Genomic DNA, 19,073 nt, shown 5'->3' with positions numbered 1-19,073 from the left:
TCAGTTCAGCCACAGTCGTGGGGCAGACCCAGTCGCTGAAATGATGGGTTTGTTAAAGGGTGCATGTCCTGTTTATACAACATAAGGGTGGGTGGGAGGACCCAAGGACAATTCCATCTTGCACCTCTTTTTTATTTTTTTATTTATCTTTGCATCATGTGATGTTTGGGGCCATTATTTTTAAGTGCCATCCTGTCTGACACTGCAGTGCCACTCCTAGATGGGCCAGGTGTTTGTGCCGCCCACTTGGGTCGCATAGCTTAGTGATCCAGCAACCTCGGTGCAAATTCTAGGACTAAAAATAATATTGTGAGGTGTTCAGTGTTCAGAATAGACTGGAAATTTGTGGAAATTATGGTTATTGAGGTTAATAATACTATAGGATCAAAATTACCCCCGAATTCTATGATTTAAGCTGTTTTTGAGGGTTTTCTGAAAAAAAACCCACCCGAATCCGACAAAAAATTCTTAAGGGAGGTCTGGTCAAAACGCGTCCGAATCCAAAACGAGTATACCGGAACTCCCAACTGCAATGAGATACTTGGCTGCAGTGCCCTCTAGGTCAGATGATGACTAAAATATGCTGGAAATATCGGCGGCACTCAGGCAGACTGATAAGGAGATGCAAAATAGTGTCCCTTTATTGCCTACATATTTCGGGGGAAGTCACAGCCCGGCGACGCGGAGGCGAGCAGCGTGTGCAGGCGGGCAAGTACAATTATTACACTGATGTCTTTGCTTGTGTTGTATTTAAATGTTGTGTATGTGGATTTTCACTGTTGTCTAGCCCTGAGGACGGGGAGCTTACCCCGAAACATGTAGGCAATAAAGGGACACTATTTTGCATCTCCTTATCAGTCTGCCTGAGTGCCGCCGATATTTCCAGCATATTTTATTCATCATCTGACCTGGAGGGCACCGCAGCCAAGTATCTCATTGCAGTTGGGAGTGCCGGTGTACCCTTTTCTTCTATTATTGGATGGACACTTTGGAGTGACTCTCCTTATCAGGGCACCCGGTTATTAGAAATTTTCACTCAGGACTAAGATACATGCTGTAAGCTGTACTCACTGGCAGCTTTTTTAAAAGCCATATCACCGCTTTAGGGGAGTGCGTCGGCAGCCCCGATCTGATTTTAGCATTACTGAAACTTGCATGTTTGTCTGATTATGGAGGCTAACCCTGATATGGATGCCACACTTGAATAAGTGCACCAGGATGCACGTGAACGTCTGAGCTTTTCAGATGTAGAGGCTAATGCCATTCTGGTGGAAAGGAGACTGACGGATGAACCAGTATCTAATACTAATGAGGAGCTTTACCGACAATGGATTAAATGAAAGCAAAGGGAATGTGACTATACGTATCATGTATAACACTATCGGACTACTACCGTAGTAATTTAATTCCGATAGGCCGCTACAATCTCCAATTCTGCCGTTGGTGGGTGGGAATACTGAATAAATGCTCGATGGATCTTATCTTGCTAGTGGTGGAGGAGTCCACCCGTGAATTGAATTTGATAAAAGAGCAGATCCAATCCTATGAGCAGCAGCACAAAGTTAACATGTGTGCTGACACACAGGCTGACTGGATGAATAAACTGAATTTCCAGATTGAAAAATATCGACAAGATCTTATACGATTCAAGAAGGACAAACTTACTAAAGTCCAAAGAGATTATGCACAAAGGCAGGTCTATCCTTGGCTGGGTAGTTCAAGACCTAACCAGCCACAAAATCTATTTAGACGCCGACAGCAAAACTGGCGACGCAGGGACCAGCCAGGCATGTCGTCTTCTGCTAGTGACTCTGATGCGACCTCAGCACCTTCGACATCGATGGAGAGAGCGGTCCCTTTAGGGCCGCAACAATCAGGTACACGAACACTTCCAACCGAACTCCCATAAGCGGCCGCGGCAGAGGACGAGGAGGTCACAACAAAATCAAAGGATCATAAGATCTAAGACCGCCACGTCCCTAAAAGAACTTGTCTTTAATCTCTCATCAACTCCTCTTACTGACCAAGAATATGGACTTTTAGCAAATGGACTTTCTTTTGTACCTGCGACAATCCCAGATTCACTGGAATGGAAAGCCGAAGTTTATCGTCTTAAAAGGACTTTGAATCGAAAGGAGTATTTTAACTGTAGATCTTCCTCGCAGGCACCTTTTGAGGCGACCCCTACAGGAATACCTTTACAACTTTCAAAAATAGCCCCTAAATCACAATTTAACCCCCCGAGTCAGAATTCGTCCATTAGGACATTTGTTCACATGGTGGAGAGGGAAGGTCTTCAGGACAGTGCACTTCAGTCTTACTAGGGACAATTCTTGCGGGTGCGGCGTATCACGTCAGACCCACAAGATACTATTAGGGCCCTAGATGAAATGCTGTTGAAGTTTGCCCAAAGAGGTTACCCGATGAGGGAATTAGAGAAATCTAAGGAAGCAGTATTATGTATACCTAGGGAGCATTATGTCCTAGGGCCTGTCAAGATACTAAAGCCGACAGATTACCATGGGTAAGCAGATTCACTACATGTTCAAAGCGGACAGTTAGAAAAGCTAAACAACTGTGGCCTATTATACAAACGGAGGTAGCCTTGAGTAGTTTATCAAATACTAGTTTGTTACCTAGTCACACTCGGGGTAGCAATAGAGGGGACCATGTGGTTCGTCTTGATGTTACCAACATGACTAGAACTGATCAAGCCTGATTTCTTAGACCCAAGATGGTGTGTTATAGATGTCTGGGATGTACCACCTGCAATACTCTACAGACTGGCACTACATTTAACCACCCACAAACAGGCAGGAAAATACCCATTAAATATCGGCTTACATGTACCACTACATGGTGATATATTTGCTCACGTGCCCGTATGGTCTTGCCTATGTGGGCAAGACCATACGACAATTTAGGGAAAGGATGGCACTTCATAGGAGTGCAATTATAAAGGCGCTTGATAAGTGGTCCAGTGACCAGCCATTTGCTCGCCATTGCCTGTTGGCAAAGCATGGGGTGGCTAGCATTAGAGCCATCCTTATTGACCATACTCCTATCACATTGAGGGGCGACAATAGGGATAGGCTACTTCTTCAAAAAGAGTCACGTTGGATTTTTAGATTGGGAACACTGTCCCCTGGTGGTCTAAATGAAAATCTGGGGTTACAGTGTCTCCTGTAATCCATTTAGAGAGTATTTAACTTTTCAACTTTGCCTTTATGATGCATATATCCTTCGCCTGGGAGGTAGTGCATCACTGAGATAAATTCGCACCTCTATAGTCAGTGTATTATACCGTTATAAATAGGCTAACAGTTTAGTTAGTCTGTGTGATAGCTAATAGCAATATTTCTTGTACATGGTATTTTAATATACTAATACATTAATAGACATGGGCTGTTACGACGTTCTCCCTGAATGTGATATTTATGTATTTTAGATGTGCTGTCTAAATGTTATATTTTTGTGCAGGCTCTGCAGTGATGTGGGAGCCTGTGATTTTGTTTCACTTGTTACCATGACAACCTCCACGTCCCGCGGCGCACCGTGACGTCACAGCCCGGTAACGCGTAGGCGAGCAGCGTGTGGACAGGTGAGTACAATTATTACACTAATGTCTTTGCTTCTGTTGTATTTAAATGTTGTGTATGTGGATTTTCACTGTTGTCTAGCCCTGAGGATGGGGAGCTTCCCCGAAACATGTAGGCAATAAAGGGACACTATTTTGCATCTCCTTATCAGTCTGCCTGAGTGCCGCCGATATTTCCAGCATATATATATACACTCAGATCCTCCCGCCTTGCTCGGTTAACCCGAGCGCGCCAGAATGTCATCATCCCGCAGTCGGATTCTCGCGAGATTCGGATTCTATATAAAGACGCGCATCGCAGCCATTTTTACTCGTGCATTGGAGATGATCGTGAGAGGACGTGGCTGGCATCCTCTCAGTTTCTATGTTCAGTGGGCTGCAAATTGTGCTGCAAATATCTGTGCTCAGTGTGCTGCAAATATCTGTGCTCAGTGTGCTGCAAATGTCTGTGCTCATTGTGCTAATTGCTTTATTGTGGGGACTGGGGACCAGCAGTATTATATAGTAGGAGGACAGTGCAGTTTTGCTGACCAGTGACCACCAGTATAAGTTCTCTTCCAGAAAAACGCTCCATATCTGTGCTCAGTGTGCTGCAAATATCTGTGCTCACACTGCTTTATTGTGGGGACTGGGGACCAGCAGTATTATATAGGAGGAGGACAGTGCAGAGTTTTGCTGACCAGTGACCGCCAGTATTATATGTTCTCTGCCTGAAAAACGCTCCATATCTGTGCTCAGTGTGCTGCATATATCTTTGCTCACACTGCTTTATTGTGGGGACTGGGGACCACCAGTATTATTTAGTAGGAGGACAGTGCAAAGTTTTGCTGACCAGTGACCACCAGTATAAGTTCTCTTCCTGAAAAATGCTCCATATCTGTGCTCAGTGTTCTGCAAATATCTGTGCTCACACTGCTTTATTGTGGGGACTGGGGACCACCAGTATTATATAGGAGGAGTACAGTGCAGAGGTTTGCTGACCAGTGACCAGTGACCACCAGCATTATACGTTCTCTGCCTGAAAAAAGCTCCATATCTGTGCTCAGTGTGCTGCAAATATCTGTGCTCACACTACTTTATTGTGGGTACTGGGGACCACCAGTATTATATAGGAGGAGTACAGTGCAGAGTTTTGCTGACCAGTGACCACGAGTATTATACGTTCTCTGCCTGAAAAACGATCCATATATGTGCTCAATGTGCTGCAAATATCTCTGCTCACACTGCTTTATTGTGGGGACTGGGGACCACCAGTATTATATAGGAGGAGTACAGTGCAGAGTTTTGCTGACCAGTGACCAGTGACCACCAGTATTATACGTTCTCTGCCTGAAAATCGCTATGTGTGCTTATGATTTTGGCTTATGTGAGATGTCATTGACATTTGAGATGAACTAGATAGTACACCGATCTAGCAAGGATTGACTTACCTGCACAGTCTATCTTTTGTTGCGATGCCGACCTGACGGGACTGCGCATCAGGATTGAATCGGGATCGCAAGGTGACTTTCACCTTGCGATCTGCACTAACTTTTCTAGCGATTTTGACTATATAGTCAAAATCGAAAGAAAAGATCTCACCGTGTGTACACACCCTTAGAAAGATGGGAGGAAAATACTGTAATTATAATTTTCTTTAACACTTACTGTACTTTTATGTAGAGATGAGCGCCTGAAATTTTTCGGGTTTTGTGTTTTGGTTTTGGGTTCGGTTCCGCGGCCGTGTTTTGGGTTCGAACGCGTTTTGGCAAAACCTCACCGAATTATTTTTGTCGGATTCGGGTGTGTTTTGGATTCGGGTGTTTTTTTCCAAAAACACTAAAAAACAGCTTAAATCATAGAATTTGGGGGTCATTTTGATCCCAAAGTATTATTAACCTCAAAAACCATAATTTACACTCATTTTCAGTCTATTCTGAATACCTCACACCTCACAATATTATTTTTAGTCCTAAAATTTGCACCGAGGTCGCTGTGTGAGTAAGATAAGCGACCCTAGTGGCCGACACAAACACCGGGCCCATCTAGGAGTGGCACTGCAGTGTCACGCAGGATGTCCCTTACAAAAAACCCTCCCCAAACAGCACATGACGCAAAGAAAAAAAGAGGCGCAATGAGGTAGCTGTGTGAGTAAGATTAGCGACCCTAGTGGCCGACACAAACACCGGGCCCATCTAGGAGTGGCACTGCAGTGTCACGCAGGATGGCCCTTCCAAAAAACCCTCCCCAAACAGCACATGACGCAAAGAAAAAAAGAGGCGCAATGAGGTAGCTGTGTGAGTAAGATTAGCGACCCTAGTGGCCGACACAAACACTGGGCCCATCTAGGAGTGGCACTGCAGTGTCACGCAGGATGTCCCTTCCAAAAAACCCTCCCCAAACAGCACATGACGCAAAGAAAAAAAGAGGCGCAATGAGGTAGCTGTGTGAGTAAGATTAGCGACCCTAGTGGCCGACACAAACACCGGGCCCATCTAGGAGTGGCACTGCAGTGTCACGCAGGATGTCCCTTCCAAAAAACCCTCCCCAAACAGCACATGACGCAAAGAAAAAAAGAGGCGCAATGAGGTAGCTGACTGTGTGAGTAAGATTAGCGACCCTAGTGGCCGACACAAACACCGGGCCCATCTAGGAGTGGCACTGCAGTGTCACGCAGGATGTCCCTTCCAAAAAACCCTCCCCAATCAGCACATGATGCAAAGAAAAAGAAAAGAAAAAAGAGGTGCAAGATGGAATTGTCCTTGGGCCCTCCCACCCACCCTTATGTTGTATAAACAAAACAGGACATGCACACTTTAACCAACCCATCATTTCAGTGACAGGGTCTGCCACACGACAGTGACTGATATGACGGGTTGGTTTGGACCCCCCCCAAAAAAGAAGCAATTAATCTCTCCTTGCACAAACTGGCTCTACAGAGGCAAGATGTCCACCTCATCTTCACCCTCCGATATATCACCGTGTACATCCCCCTCCTCACAGATTATCAATTCGTCCCCACTGGAATCCACCATCTCAGCTCCCTGTGTACTTTGTGGAGGCAATTGCTGCTGGTCAATGTCTCCGCGGAGGAATTGATTATAATTCATTTAAATGAACATCATCTTCTCCACATTTTCTGGATGTAACCTCGTACGCCGATTGCTGACAAGGTGAGCGGCGGCACTAAACACTCTTTCGGAGTACACACTTGTGGGAGGGCAACTTAGGTAGAATAAAGCCAGTTTGTGCAAGGGCCTCCAAATTGCCTCTTTTTCCTGCCAGTATAAGTACGGACTGTGTGACGTGCCTACTTGGATGCGGTCACTCATATAATCCTCCACCATTCTATCAATGTTGAGAGAATCATATGCAGTGACAGTAGACGACATGTCCGTAATCGTTGTCAGGTCCTTCAGTCCGGACCAGATGTCAGCATCAGCAGTCGCTCCAGACTGCCCTGCATCACCGCCAGCGGGTGGGCTCGGAATTCTGAGCCTTTTCCTCGCACCCCCAGTTGCGGGAGAATGTGAAGGAGGAGATGTTGACAGGTCGCGTTCCGCTTGACTTGACAATTTTGTCACCAGCAGGTCTTTCAACCCCAGCAGACCTGTGTCTGCCGGAAAGAGAGATCCAAGGTAGGCTTTAAATCTAGGATCGAGCACGGTGGCCAAAATGTAGTGCTCTGATTTCAACAGATTGACCACCCGTGAATCCTTGTTAAGCGAATTAAGGGCTGCATCCACAAGTCCCACATGCCTAGCGGAATCGCTCCCTTTTAGCTCCTTCTTCAATGCCTCCAGCTTCTTCTGCAAAAGCCTGATGAGGGGAATGACCTGACTCAGGCTGGCAGTGTCTGAACTGACTTCACGTGTGGCAAGTTCAAAGGGCATCAGAACCTTGCACAACGTTGAAATCATTCTCCACTGCACTTGAGACAGGTGCATTCCACCTACTATATCGTGCTCAATTGTATAGGCTTGAATGGCCTTTTGCTGCTCCTCCAACCTCTGAAGCATATAGAGGGTTGAATTCCACCTCGTTACCACTTCTTGCTTCAGATGATGGCAGGGCAGGTTCAGTAGTTTTTGGTGGTGCTCCAGTCTTCTGTACGTGGTGCCTGTACGCCGAAAGTGTCCCGCAATTTTTCTGGCCACCGACAGCATCTCTTGCACGCCCCTGTCGTTTTTTAAAAAATTCTGCACCACCAAATTCAAGGTATGTGCAAAACATGGGACGTGCTGGAATTTGCCCATATTTAATGCACACACAATATTGCTGGCGTTGTCCGATGCCACAAATCCACAGGAGAGTCCAATTGGGGTAAGCCATTCCGCGATGATCTTCCTCAGTTGCCGTAAGAGGTTTTCAGCTGTGTGCGTATTCTGGAAAGCGGTGATACAAAGCGTAGCCTGCCTAGGAAAGAGTTGGCGTTTGCGAGATGCTGCTACTGGTGCCGCCGCTGCTGTTCTTGCGGCGGGAGTCCATACATCTACCCAGTGGGCTGTCACAGTCATATAGTCCTGACCCTGCCCTGCTCCACTTGTCCACATGTCCGTGGTTAAGTGGACATTGGGTACAACTGCATTTTTTAGGACACTGGTGAGTCTTTTTCTGACGTCCGTGTACATTCTCGGTATCGCCTGCCTAGAGAAGTGGAACCTAGATGGTATTTGGTAACGGGGGCACACTGCCTCAATAAATTATCTAGTTCCCTGTGAACTAACGGCGGATACCGGACGCACGTCTAACACCAACATAGTTGTCAAGGACTCAGTTATCCGCTTTGCAGTAGGATGACTGCTGTGATATTTCATCTTCCTCGCAAAGGACTGTTGAACAGTCAATTGCTTACTGGAAGTAGTACAAGTGGGCTTACGACTTCCCCTCTGGGATGACCATCGACTCCCAGCGGCAACAACAGCAGCGCCAGCAGCAGTAGGCGTTACACGCAAGGATGCATCGGAGGAATCCCAGGCAGGAGAGGACTCGTCAGAATTGCCAGTGACATGGCCTGCAGGACTATTGGCATTCCTGGGGAAGGAGGAAATTGACACTGAGGGAGTTGGTGGGGTGGTTTGCGTGAGCTTGGTTACAAGAGGAAGGGATTTACTGGTCAGTGGACTGCTTCCGCTGTCACCCAAAGTTTTTGAACTTGTCACTGACTTATTATGAATGCGCTGCAGGTGACGTATAAGGGAGGATGTTCCGAGGTGGTTAACGTCCTTACCCCTACTTATTACAGCTTGACAAAGGGAACACACGGCTTGACACCTGTTGTCCGCATTTCTGGTGAAATACCTCCACACCGAAGAGCTGATTTTTTTGGTATTTTCACCTGGCATGTCAACGGCCATATTCCTCCCACGGACAACAGGTGTCTCCCCGGGTGCCTGACTTAAACAAACCACCTCACCATCAGAATCCTCCTGGTCAATTTCCTCCCCAGCGCCAGCAACACCCATATCCTCCTCATCCTGGTGTACTTCAACACTGACATCTTCAATCTGACTATCAGGAACTGGACTGCGGGTGCTCCTTCCAGCACTTGCAGGGGGCGTGCAAATGGTGGAAGGCGCATGCTCTTCACGTCCAGTGTTGGGAAGGTCAGGCATCGCAACCGACACAATTGGACTCTCCTTGTGGATTTGGGATTTCGAAGAATGCACAGTTCTTTGCTGTGCTGCTTTTGCCAGCTTGAGTCTTTTCATTTTTCTAGCGAGAGGCTGAGTGCTTCCATCCTCATGTGAAGCTGAACCACTAGCCATGAACATAGGCCAGGGCCTCAGCCGTTCCTTGCCACTCCGTGTGGTAAATGGCATATTGGCAAGTTTACGCTTCTCCTCCGACAATTTTATTTTAGGTTTTGGAGTCCTTTTTTTACTGATATTTGGTGTTTTGGATTTGACATGCTCTGTACTATGACATTGGGCATCGGCCTTGGCAGACGACGTTGCTGGCATTTCATCGTCTCGGCCATGACTAGTGGCAGCAGCTTCAGCACGAGGTGGAAGTGGATCTTGATCTTTCCCTAATTTTGGAACCTCAACATTTTTGTTCTCCATATTTTAATAGGCACAACTAAAAGGCACCTCAGGTAAACAATGGAGATGGATGGATTGGATACTAGTATACAATTATGGACGGGCTGCCGAGTGCCGACACAGAGGTAGCCACAGCCGTGAACTACCGCACTGTACTGTGTCTGCTGCTAATATATAGACTGGTTGATAAAGAGATAGTATACTCGTAACTAGTATGTATGTATAAAGAAAGAAAAAAAAACCACGGTTAGGTGGTATATACAATTATGGACGGGCTGCCGAGTGCCGACACAGAGGTAGCCACAGCCGTGAACTACCGCACTGTACTGTGTCTGCTGCTAATATATAGACTGGTTGATAAAGAGATAGTATACTCGTAACTAGTATGTATGTATAAAGAAAGAAAAAAAAACCACGGTTAGGTGGTATATACAATTATGGACGGGCTGCCGAGTGCCGACACAGAGGTAGCCACAGCCGTGAACTACCGCACTGTACTGTGTCTGCTGCTAATATAGACTGGTTGATAAAGAGATAGTATACTCGTAACTAGTATGTATGTATAAAGAAAGAAAAAAAAACCACGGTTAGGTGGTATATACAATTATGGACGGGCTGCCGAGTGCCGACACAGAGGTAGCCACAGCCGTGAACTACCGCACTGTACTGTGTCTGCTGCTAATATATAGACTGGTTGATAAAGAGATAGTATACTCGTAACTAGTATGTATGTATAAAGAAAGAAAAAAAAACCACGGTTAGGTGGTATATACAATTATGGACGGGCTGCCGAGTGCCGACACAGAGGTAGCCACAGCCGTGAACTACCGCACTGTACTGTGTCTGCTGCTAATATATAGACTGGTTGATAAAGAGATAGTATACTCGTAACTAGTATGTATGTATAAAGAAAGAAAAAAAAACCACGGTTAGGTGGTATATACAATTATGGACGGGCTGCCGAGTGCCGACACAGAGGTAGCCACAGCCGTGAACTACCGCACTGTACTGTGTCTGCTGCTAATATATAGACAGGTTGATAAAGAGATAGTATACTCGTAACTAGTATGTATGTATAAAGAAAGAAAAAAAAACCACGGTTAGGTGGTATATACAATTATGGACGGGCTGCCGAGTGCCGACACAGAGGTAGCCACAGCCGTGAACTACCGCACTGTACTGTGTCTGCTGCTAATATATAGACTGGTTGATAAAGAGATAGTATACTCGTAACTAGTATGTATGTATAAAGAAAGAAAAAAAAACCACGGTTAGGTGGTATATACAATTATGGACGGGCTGCCGAGTGCCGACACAGAGGTAGCCACAGCCGTGAACTACCGCACTGTACTGTGTCTGCTGCTAATATATAGACTGGTTGATAAAGAGATAGTATACTCGTAACTAGTATGTATGTATAAAGAAAGAAAAAAAAACCACGGTTAGGTGGTATATACAATTATGGACGGGCTGCCGAGTGCCGACACAGAGGTAGCCCCAGCCGTGAACTACCGCACTGTACTGTGTCTGCTGCTAATATATAGACTGGTTGATAAAGAGATAGTATACTCGTAACTAGTATGTATGTATAAAGAAAGAAAAAAAAACCACGGTTAGGTGGTATATACAATTATGGACGGGCTGCCGAGTGCCGACACAGAGGTAGCCACAGCCGTGAACTACCGCACTGTACTGTGTCTGCTGCTAATATATAGACTGGTTGATAAAGAGATAGTATACTCGTAACTAGTATGTATGTATAAAGAAAGAAAAAAAAACCACGGTTAGGTGGTATATACAATTATGGACGGGCTGCCGAGTGCCGACACAGAGGTAGCCACAGCCGTGAACTACCGCACTGTACTGTGTCTGCTGCTAATATATAGACTGGTTGATAAAGAGATAGTATACTCGTAACTAGTATGTATGTATAAAGAAAGAAAAAAAAACCACGGTTAGGTGGTATATACAATTATGGACGGGCTGCCGAGTGCCGACACAGAGGTAGCCACAGCCGTGAACTACCGCACTGTACTGTGTCTGCTGCTAATATATAGACTGGTTGATAAAGAGATAGTATACTCGTAACTAGTATGTATGTATAAAGAAAGAAAAAAAAACCACGGTTAGGTGGTATATACAATTATGGACGGGCTGCCGAGTGCCGACACAGAGGTAGCCACAGCCGTGAACTACCGCACTGTACTGTGTCTGCTGCTAATATATAGACTGGTTGATAAAGAGATAGTATACTCGTAACTAGTATGTATGTATAAAGAAAGAAAAAAAAACCACGGTTAGGTGGTATATACAATTATGGACGGGCTGCCGAGTGCCGACACAGAGGTAGCCACAGCCGTGAACTACCGCACTGTACTGTGTCTGCTGCTAATATAGACTGGTTGATAAAGAGATAGTATACTACTAATATTATATATACTGGTGGTCAGGTCACTGGTCACTAGTCACACTGGCAGTGGCACTCCTGCAGCAAAAGTGTGCACTGTTTAATTTTAATATAATATTATGTACTCCTGGCTCCTGCTATAACCTATAACTGGCACTGCAGTAGTGCTCCCCAGTCTCCCCCACAATTATAAGCTGTGTGAGCTGAGCAGTCAGACAGATATATAATATATATAGATGATGCAGCACACTGGCCTGAGCCTGAGCAGTGCACACAGATATGGTATGTGACTGACTGAGTCACTGTGTGTATCGCTTTTTTCAGGCAGAGAACGGATATATTAAATAAACTGCACTGTGTGTCTGGTGGTCACTCACTATATAATATATTATGTACTCCTGGCTCCTGCTATAACCTATAACTGGCACTGCAGTAGTGCTCCCCAGTCTCCCCCACAATTATAAGCTATGTGAGCTGAGCAGTCAGACAGATATATATAATATTATTTATATATAGATAATAGATGATGCAGCACACTGGCCTGAGCCTGAGCAGTGCACACAGATATGGTATGTGACTGAGTCACTGTGTGCTGTGTATCGCTTTTTTCAGGCAGAGAACGGATTATAAATAAAACTGGTGGTCACTGGTCACTATCAGCAAAACTCTGCACTGCACTGAGTACTCCTAATGCTCCCCAAAATTAGTAAATCAAGTGTCTCTCTAATCTATTCTAAACAGAGAGGACGCCAGCCACGTCCTCTCCCTATCAATCTCAATGCACGTGTGAAAATGGCGGCGACGCGCGGCTCCTTATATAGAATCCGAGTCTCGCGATAGAATCCGAGCCTCGCGAGAATCCGACAGCGTCATGATGACGTTCGGGCGCGCTCGGGTTAACCGAGCAAGGCGGGAAGATCCGAGTCGCTCGGACCCGTGAAAAAAAACATGAAGTTCTGGCGGGTTCGGATTCAGAGAAACCGAACCCGCTCATCTCTACTTTTATGTAAACTTTATTTCACATGATAAAGTCTTGCAGTATGTAGATTTAGAAATGGCTGAGGGCTACAGAAGGTAAGAATAGCTAAAGGTAGATTATTAGTTATTAAGAGGCTTTTTAATGAATCATCCAGCCTATGGTCACTCCTCAGTTACCCTGCATATTCCCTTTGACAGCAATAAGGAATATCACTTGCTTATGATCAACGAGATCACTTTTTACTTTTCTGTCTAATATCTCACAGCAACCAATTACAAATCCTTCATCAGTGAGGGCCTTTTTTACAAAGCTTTCATCAATATTAAGTACATGTAGCCTATCATTACCAGCAATGTAATATGTGCAGTCTAAGTTTACAATTAAAATAATGGTTCCCGCAGGTTTAAGCAGCTTTGACATCTTCCTCAGGTTTCTGATGTAATCTTGTTGGTCCTGACAGACCGCTTCCAGCATCCACGCTGAGATCAGACAGTCGGCTGGTGGTAACACCTCCGGATCCGTGAGATTTTCGTTGCTGAAGTCGAATTTCACAATGCGATTAATTGTTTCCTTGCACTTTTCTTCCTTTTCACAAGAAGAATCTGGGTCACTAAAAAAATGAAACCAGTGCATTACATTAAGCGGGATGTAATCATGTGACTAGCGGTCTGGATCCCACTGGTCACTATACCGACGCCGGAATCCCAACCACAGGAAATTACTTCAGTTGGCATGCCGACTAACGGGGACTATTCCCACTCATGTGTGTCCATGACACCCATAGAATGGGAATAGTACCTGTGGTGAGCCACCTGGCCCGCAAGGGGTTCTGCTCCCCCCTTCCACTGGCAATCCGGAGTCCGAGATCTCTGCGTCGGAATGCTGACCGTCGGGATCCCTACTGCCGGTCACACAATCTCAACCACATAAACAGCAGGTTTTAGTGTCATTGCAGATTTTATGTTTCACTTTAGTTCTTTTATACCTCATCCACAAAAAAATCCAAAACATCGGAAAGAGCATAAATATTTTATTTGTGACTATCAGTGATTTTTGAGAAGCAGTTGAGTGTTCTCTGTTTTCTTTTTTTTTTTCTTCCTTGAATTGCTACATCCACATTTAGAAATACTGAAACTGTGGGAATATTCACTATAATAATATAATAAATAAGAAAAAACCTACTGAAAGCAGTTGTCCGTTAAGCCACAGTTTTGCTATGATTTCCTCATTCTTTTTTATACTTAACTAGGTGATTCCTCGCGCCCTACGGGCGCTCTTCACACAATCGTACGGGGCTACACCCCTTTAACCCTTGCACACCCTTGTGGTGTGCAATATTTTTTATTATATGGAGTATTACCTCCAATCATAATTGTGTGAGTGGTTAAATATTGCACAGACAAAGGGTGTGTAATGGTTAATGGGTCGAAGCTCCTAGCAATGGCATGAACAGCGCACGCAGAGCCTGATAAAACACCTAGTAGGTGCTTTGGTTGGGGGAGTGGCGGATGCGGGGAAGACGCGGATGGTATCCGAGGGTGCAGCGGAAGGGGCGGTTGCAGTGGTGCCGCAGGTGGAGGAGGGGCTAGTGTGGTGGTGCCGTGGATGGGGGAGGGTACGTGAATGCCACGGATGGGGGAGGGTGTGTGAGTGCTGTAGGTGGGGAGGAGCAGTTGCGGGGGTGCCCCGGGTGGGTAGCGGTGGATGCGCCATATGGGGGACGGGTGGGTGCGGGGGTGCTGCGGGTGCGGCAGGGGGTCTGGAGCTACTGCAGGTGCTGGAGGGGGTGTGTGGGGGTGACGCGGATGGGGCACGGAGGTACTGTGAGTAGGGGAGGAGGTTAATGCTTCTCCTGCTTCTCCTCCTGTCAGCAGCTAAGCTGCTGTCCTCCTTTTGGCAGTGGCTCTCCTGGAGACTCGCACAGCAGCCAAGCAGCCAGTCACTATTGTTAGCGCCAGTGTCCCAACGCGCCGCATTACAGGGAGGAAGATGCACTCAATAAACTACAGCTCCAAGCAGCCCTAAGGGCCAGAATGCTTTGGTGATAAGGGCTGCTGGGAGCTGTAGTTTATTTAGCGTCACTGTTAAAGGGGGGCATTACAAGTGTAAGCGTCACTGGTACTGGGGGGACGTTACATGTGTAAGTGTCACTGGCACAGGAGGTATTAAGCGTGTAAGCGTCACTGCTACAGGGGGTGTTACTTGTGTAAGCGTCATTGGTACAGGTGGGCGTTACATGTGTAAGCATCAATGGTTCAATTGGCGTTATATGTGTAAGCGTCACTGGTTCAGGTTGCATTACATGTATAAGCGTCTTTGGTACAGGGGGCGTTACATGTGTAAGTGCTTCTACTACAGGGTGTATTATGTGCACTGTCCCTTTGTAAAGTATGCATGGGTGCAAATTTACAGTTTGCAGGGGTCACTGAACACCCTAGCACCGGCACTGACTGCACACCCACTGCCAGTAGCGGATCTTGCCACGGACAAGCAAGACTATTGCACGGGGCGCCGCCATCCGGAGGGCACCGGCGCCATCCGGAAGGCACAGCACCATGGCAAGATCTGCTGCTGCTGTGCCCCCTGCTGCCGCTGGCCGCGTCTAGTTTCCCTTCGTGGGCTGCCCGCTGTGAAGGGAAACTAGACGCTACGTGTCTAGTTTCCCTTCGTGGGGAGGACCTTTTCTGTAATGATGTGCGGTGCGCGTTGACGTCATGGCGCACCGCACAGCAAAGGTCCTCTCTACGTGTCTAGTTCCCTTCGTCACTCTGACAGATTTTACTGTGGGTCTGTCCCCTATAAGTCCCAGTGTGTGTGTGTTGTACACGTGTGTAAGACATGTCAGAGGCAGGGAGTTCCTCCCCGGAGGAAACTATTTTAGGGACACAGAAGCGTAATGTGGTGGCACTGCCGGCAAACCAAGAGCCTGCATGGGTGAAATAAATACATGATAGTATGCATCATATCAATAGGAGATTAGATAAGTCTGAATCTCATGCTGAGTGCTGGAGAAAATCTATGGAGGGTGCGATTTTTCAGGGCTCTGTTCTTCCATCCGCAGGCGACCCCTCTGGGTCACATATGAGACCATTTGCGAATATTGTGAATACTGATACTGACACGGACACTGATTCTTGTGTCGACGATAGTGACTCCAGAGAAATAGATCATAAATTGGCAAAAAATATTTCAATATATGATTGTGGCTATAAGGGAAGTTCTGGAAGTCACGGAAGCCACTCCTGTACCTCAGGAGAAGGCTTATTTTTATAAAGAAAATAAATCTAAGGTCACTTTCCCTCCTTCCCACGATCTTAATACACTCTTTGGAGGGATGTGGGTGAATCCCGAAAATAAATGTCGTATTCCCAAGAAAATTCAGATAGCTTATCCTTTCCCGATGGAGGACAGGAAAAAATGGGAGTCATCCCCTGTGTTAGACAGTGCACTGTCCAGGTTGACAAAGAAGGTAATTCTCTCTGCACCTGGCACGGCTTCACTAAAAGAGCTGGCAGACCGAAAGATGGAAACTACATTGAAATCCATTTATGATGCCAATGGTACGCTGCTCAAGCCCACAATTGCTTGCGCGTGGGTGAGTCGCGCTATGGATAAATGGTCAGAAAGCTTGTCATCAGAAATTGACACGATTGATAAAGATGAGATACGCCTTAAGTTAGGGAATATCAAAGACACTGCCGCATACATGCTAGAAGCGATGAAAGATATTGGACTCTTGAGTTCACAAGCTGCTACCATGGCAGTATCGGCTCAACGGGCGTTGTGGATTCGCCAGTGGAACACGGATGCAGATTCCAAAAGAAATATGGAGGCTCTCCCATATAAAGGTGAGGCCTTATTTGGTGATGGACTGGATGAGTTAGTCACGGCGGCTACCGCAGGTAAGTCGACATTTTTGCCCTCTGCGCCTACACCTGAAAAAAAGACATATCACCCGTACATGCAGTCTTTTCGGGACAATAAATACAAAAAAGTGAGAGGTTCCCCCTTCTTTGCAGGTAGGGGAGGGGAAAGGGAGAGAAGTCCCCAGGAGCAGAAGTCTACCCCTACTTCTGCCAAATCTTCAGCATGACGCTGGGGCTCCGTTGCGGGAGGCCGCTCGGGTGGGGGCACGTCTCAAACTGTTCAGCCAAGGTTGGATTCTGTCTGGCCTGGATCCCTGGGTGTTGCAAATAGTGTCCCAGGGATACAAGCTGGAGTTTCAAGACGTTCCCCCATGCCGATGTTTCAGATCGACCTTCCCAGCTTCTCTTCCAGAAAGGGAAGCAGTAACAGCGGCAATCTAAAAATTATGTCAGGATCAGGTAATAGTCCTGGTACCTTTGTCACAACAAGGGGAGGGGTTTTATTGAAGCCTTTTTGTAGTTCCGAAGCCGGACGGCTCGGTCAGACCGATCCTAAACATGAAAAATCTGAATCTCTACTTGAAACGATTCAAGTTCAAAATGAAATCACTGAGGGCTGTGATTTCCAGTCTGGAGAAGGGGGACTACATGGTGTCTGTAGACATAAAAGATGCTTACATGCATGTTCCCATTTATCCTCCTCCCCAGGCTTATCTGAGATTCGCGGTTCAGGATTGCCATTACCAATTCCAGACGTTACCTTTTGGTCTCTCCACGCTGCCGAGGGTATTCACCAAGGTGATGGCAGAGATGATGGTCCTCCTGCGTCAAAAAGGAGTTAATATAATTCCGTATCTAGACGATCTCCTGATAAAAGCGAGATCCAGTGAAGCAGTTGTTACAAAACATCACACTCTCCCTTTCAATACTCCAACAACACGGTTGGATCATAAATTATCCAAAGTCACAGTTGGAACCGACGACAAGATTGTCTTTTCTCAGGACGATTCTGGACACAGAAGTTCAGAGAGTATTTCTTCCGGTGGAAAAGGCTCTGGAAATCCAGAAAATGGTAAAACAGATATTGAAACCATCAAGTGTGTCGATCCATCAGTGAATTCGGTTGTTGGGGAAGATGGTGGCGGCCTACGAGGCAATACAGTTTGGCAGGTTCCATGCCAGGGTATTCCAGGGGGACCTGCTGGACAAGTGGTCGGGATCCCACCTACACATGTACCGGAAGATAATCCTGTCGTCAAAAGCCACAAATCTCACCTACTAGAGGGACGCAGGTTCGGGATTCAGGACTGGGCCCTGGTAACCACGGATGCAAGTTTCCGAGGCTGGGGAGCTGCCACTCAGGGGGAAAGCTTCCAAGGAAAATGGTCAGGTCAGGAAGCTATCCTTCACATAAACGTGCTGGAATTGAGAGCCATTTACAATGGCCTTCAACAAGCGGTACATCTTATCAAGATCATCCTGTGCAGATCCAGTCGGACAATGTAAAAGGAAGCAGACTTACTCAGTAGACACGATCTCCATCCAGGAGAGTGGGGCCTACACCAAGAAGTCTTTGCAGAGGTGACAAGTCTTTGGGGAGTTCCTCAAGTAGACATGATGGCATCTCGTCTCAACAAAAAGCTTCAGAATTATTGTTATAGGTCGAGAGACCCTCAAGCAATAGCAGTGGATGCACTGGTGGCCCAGTGGGTGTTTCGGTCGGTGTATGTCTTCCCTCCACTTCCACTGATTCAAAAAGTTCTCAGTATCATAAGGAGAACAAGAGTTCGAGCAATCTTCATTGCCCCAGACTGGCCAAGGAGGGCTTGGTACCCAGATCTTCAGGAGTTGCTCATAGAAGATCTTCAGCCTCTTTCTCTTCACGAGGGTCCATGCGTGTATCAAGACTTACCAAGGCTACATTTGACGTCATGGCTGTTGAGCGCCGGATCCTAGCACGTAAGGGTATTCCCAAAGAAGTCATCCCCACCCTTATTCAGGCCAGGAAAGGAGTAACGTCAAAACATTACCACCGTATTTGGAGAAAATATGTGTCTTGGTGTGAATCCAAGAAGGCTCCTATGGAAGAGTTTCAGTTGGGACGTTTTCTCCATTTTCTGCAGGCAGGTGTGGAGGCGGGCCTCCAATTGGGGTCAATCAAGGTCCAGATTTCGGCCTTGTCAGTGTTCTTCCAAAAACA

The 19,073-nt window shown here is 46.4% G+C and overlaps 1 protein-coding gene across 1 annotated transcript in view; it reads right to left on the bottom strand.

The window, feature by feature from the left end:
• Positions 1-13,175: 13,175 nt before the first annotated feature.
• LOC134965346 (nicotinamide N-methyltransferase-like) overlaps positions 13,176-19,073 on the bottom strand; it is a 32,118-nt gene continuing 26,220 nt past the window's right edge. The window contains exon 4 of the mRNA XM_063941816.1: positions 13,176-13,617. Within this exon, the coding sequence (XP_063797886.1) occupies positions 13,176-13,617 (442 nt within the window). The remainder of the gene's footprint in view (positions 13,618-19,073) is intronic.

This window comes from Pseudophryne corroboree, chromosome 10, assembly GCF_028390025.1.
Source record: "Pseudophryne corroboree isolate aPseCor3 chromosome 10, aPseCor3.hap2, whole genome shotgun sequence".
NCBI classification, from domain to species: Eukaryota; Metazoa; Chordata; class Amphibia; order Anura; family Myobatrachidae; genus Pseudophryne; species Pseudophryne corroboree.
The sequence above is the reverse complement of the archived record's forward strand: the minus strand, read 5'-3'. Positions and strand labels throughout refer to the sequence as shown.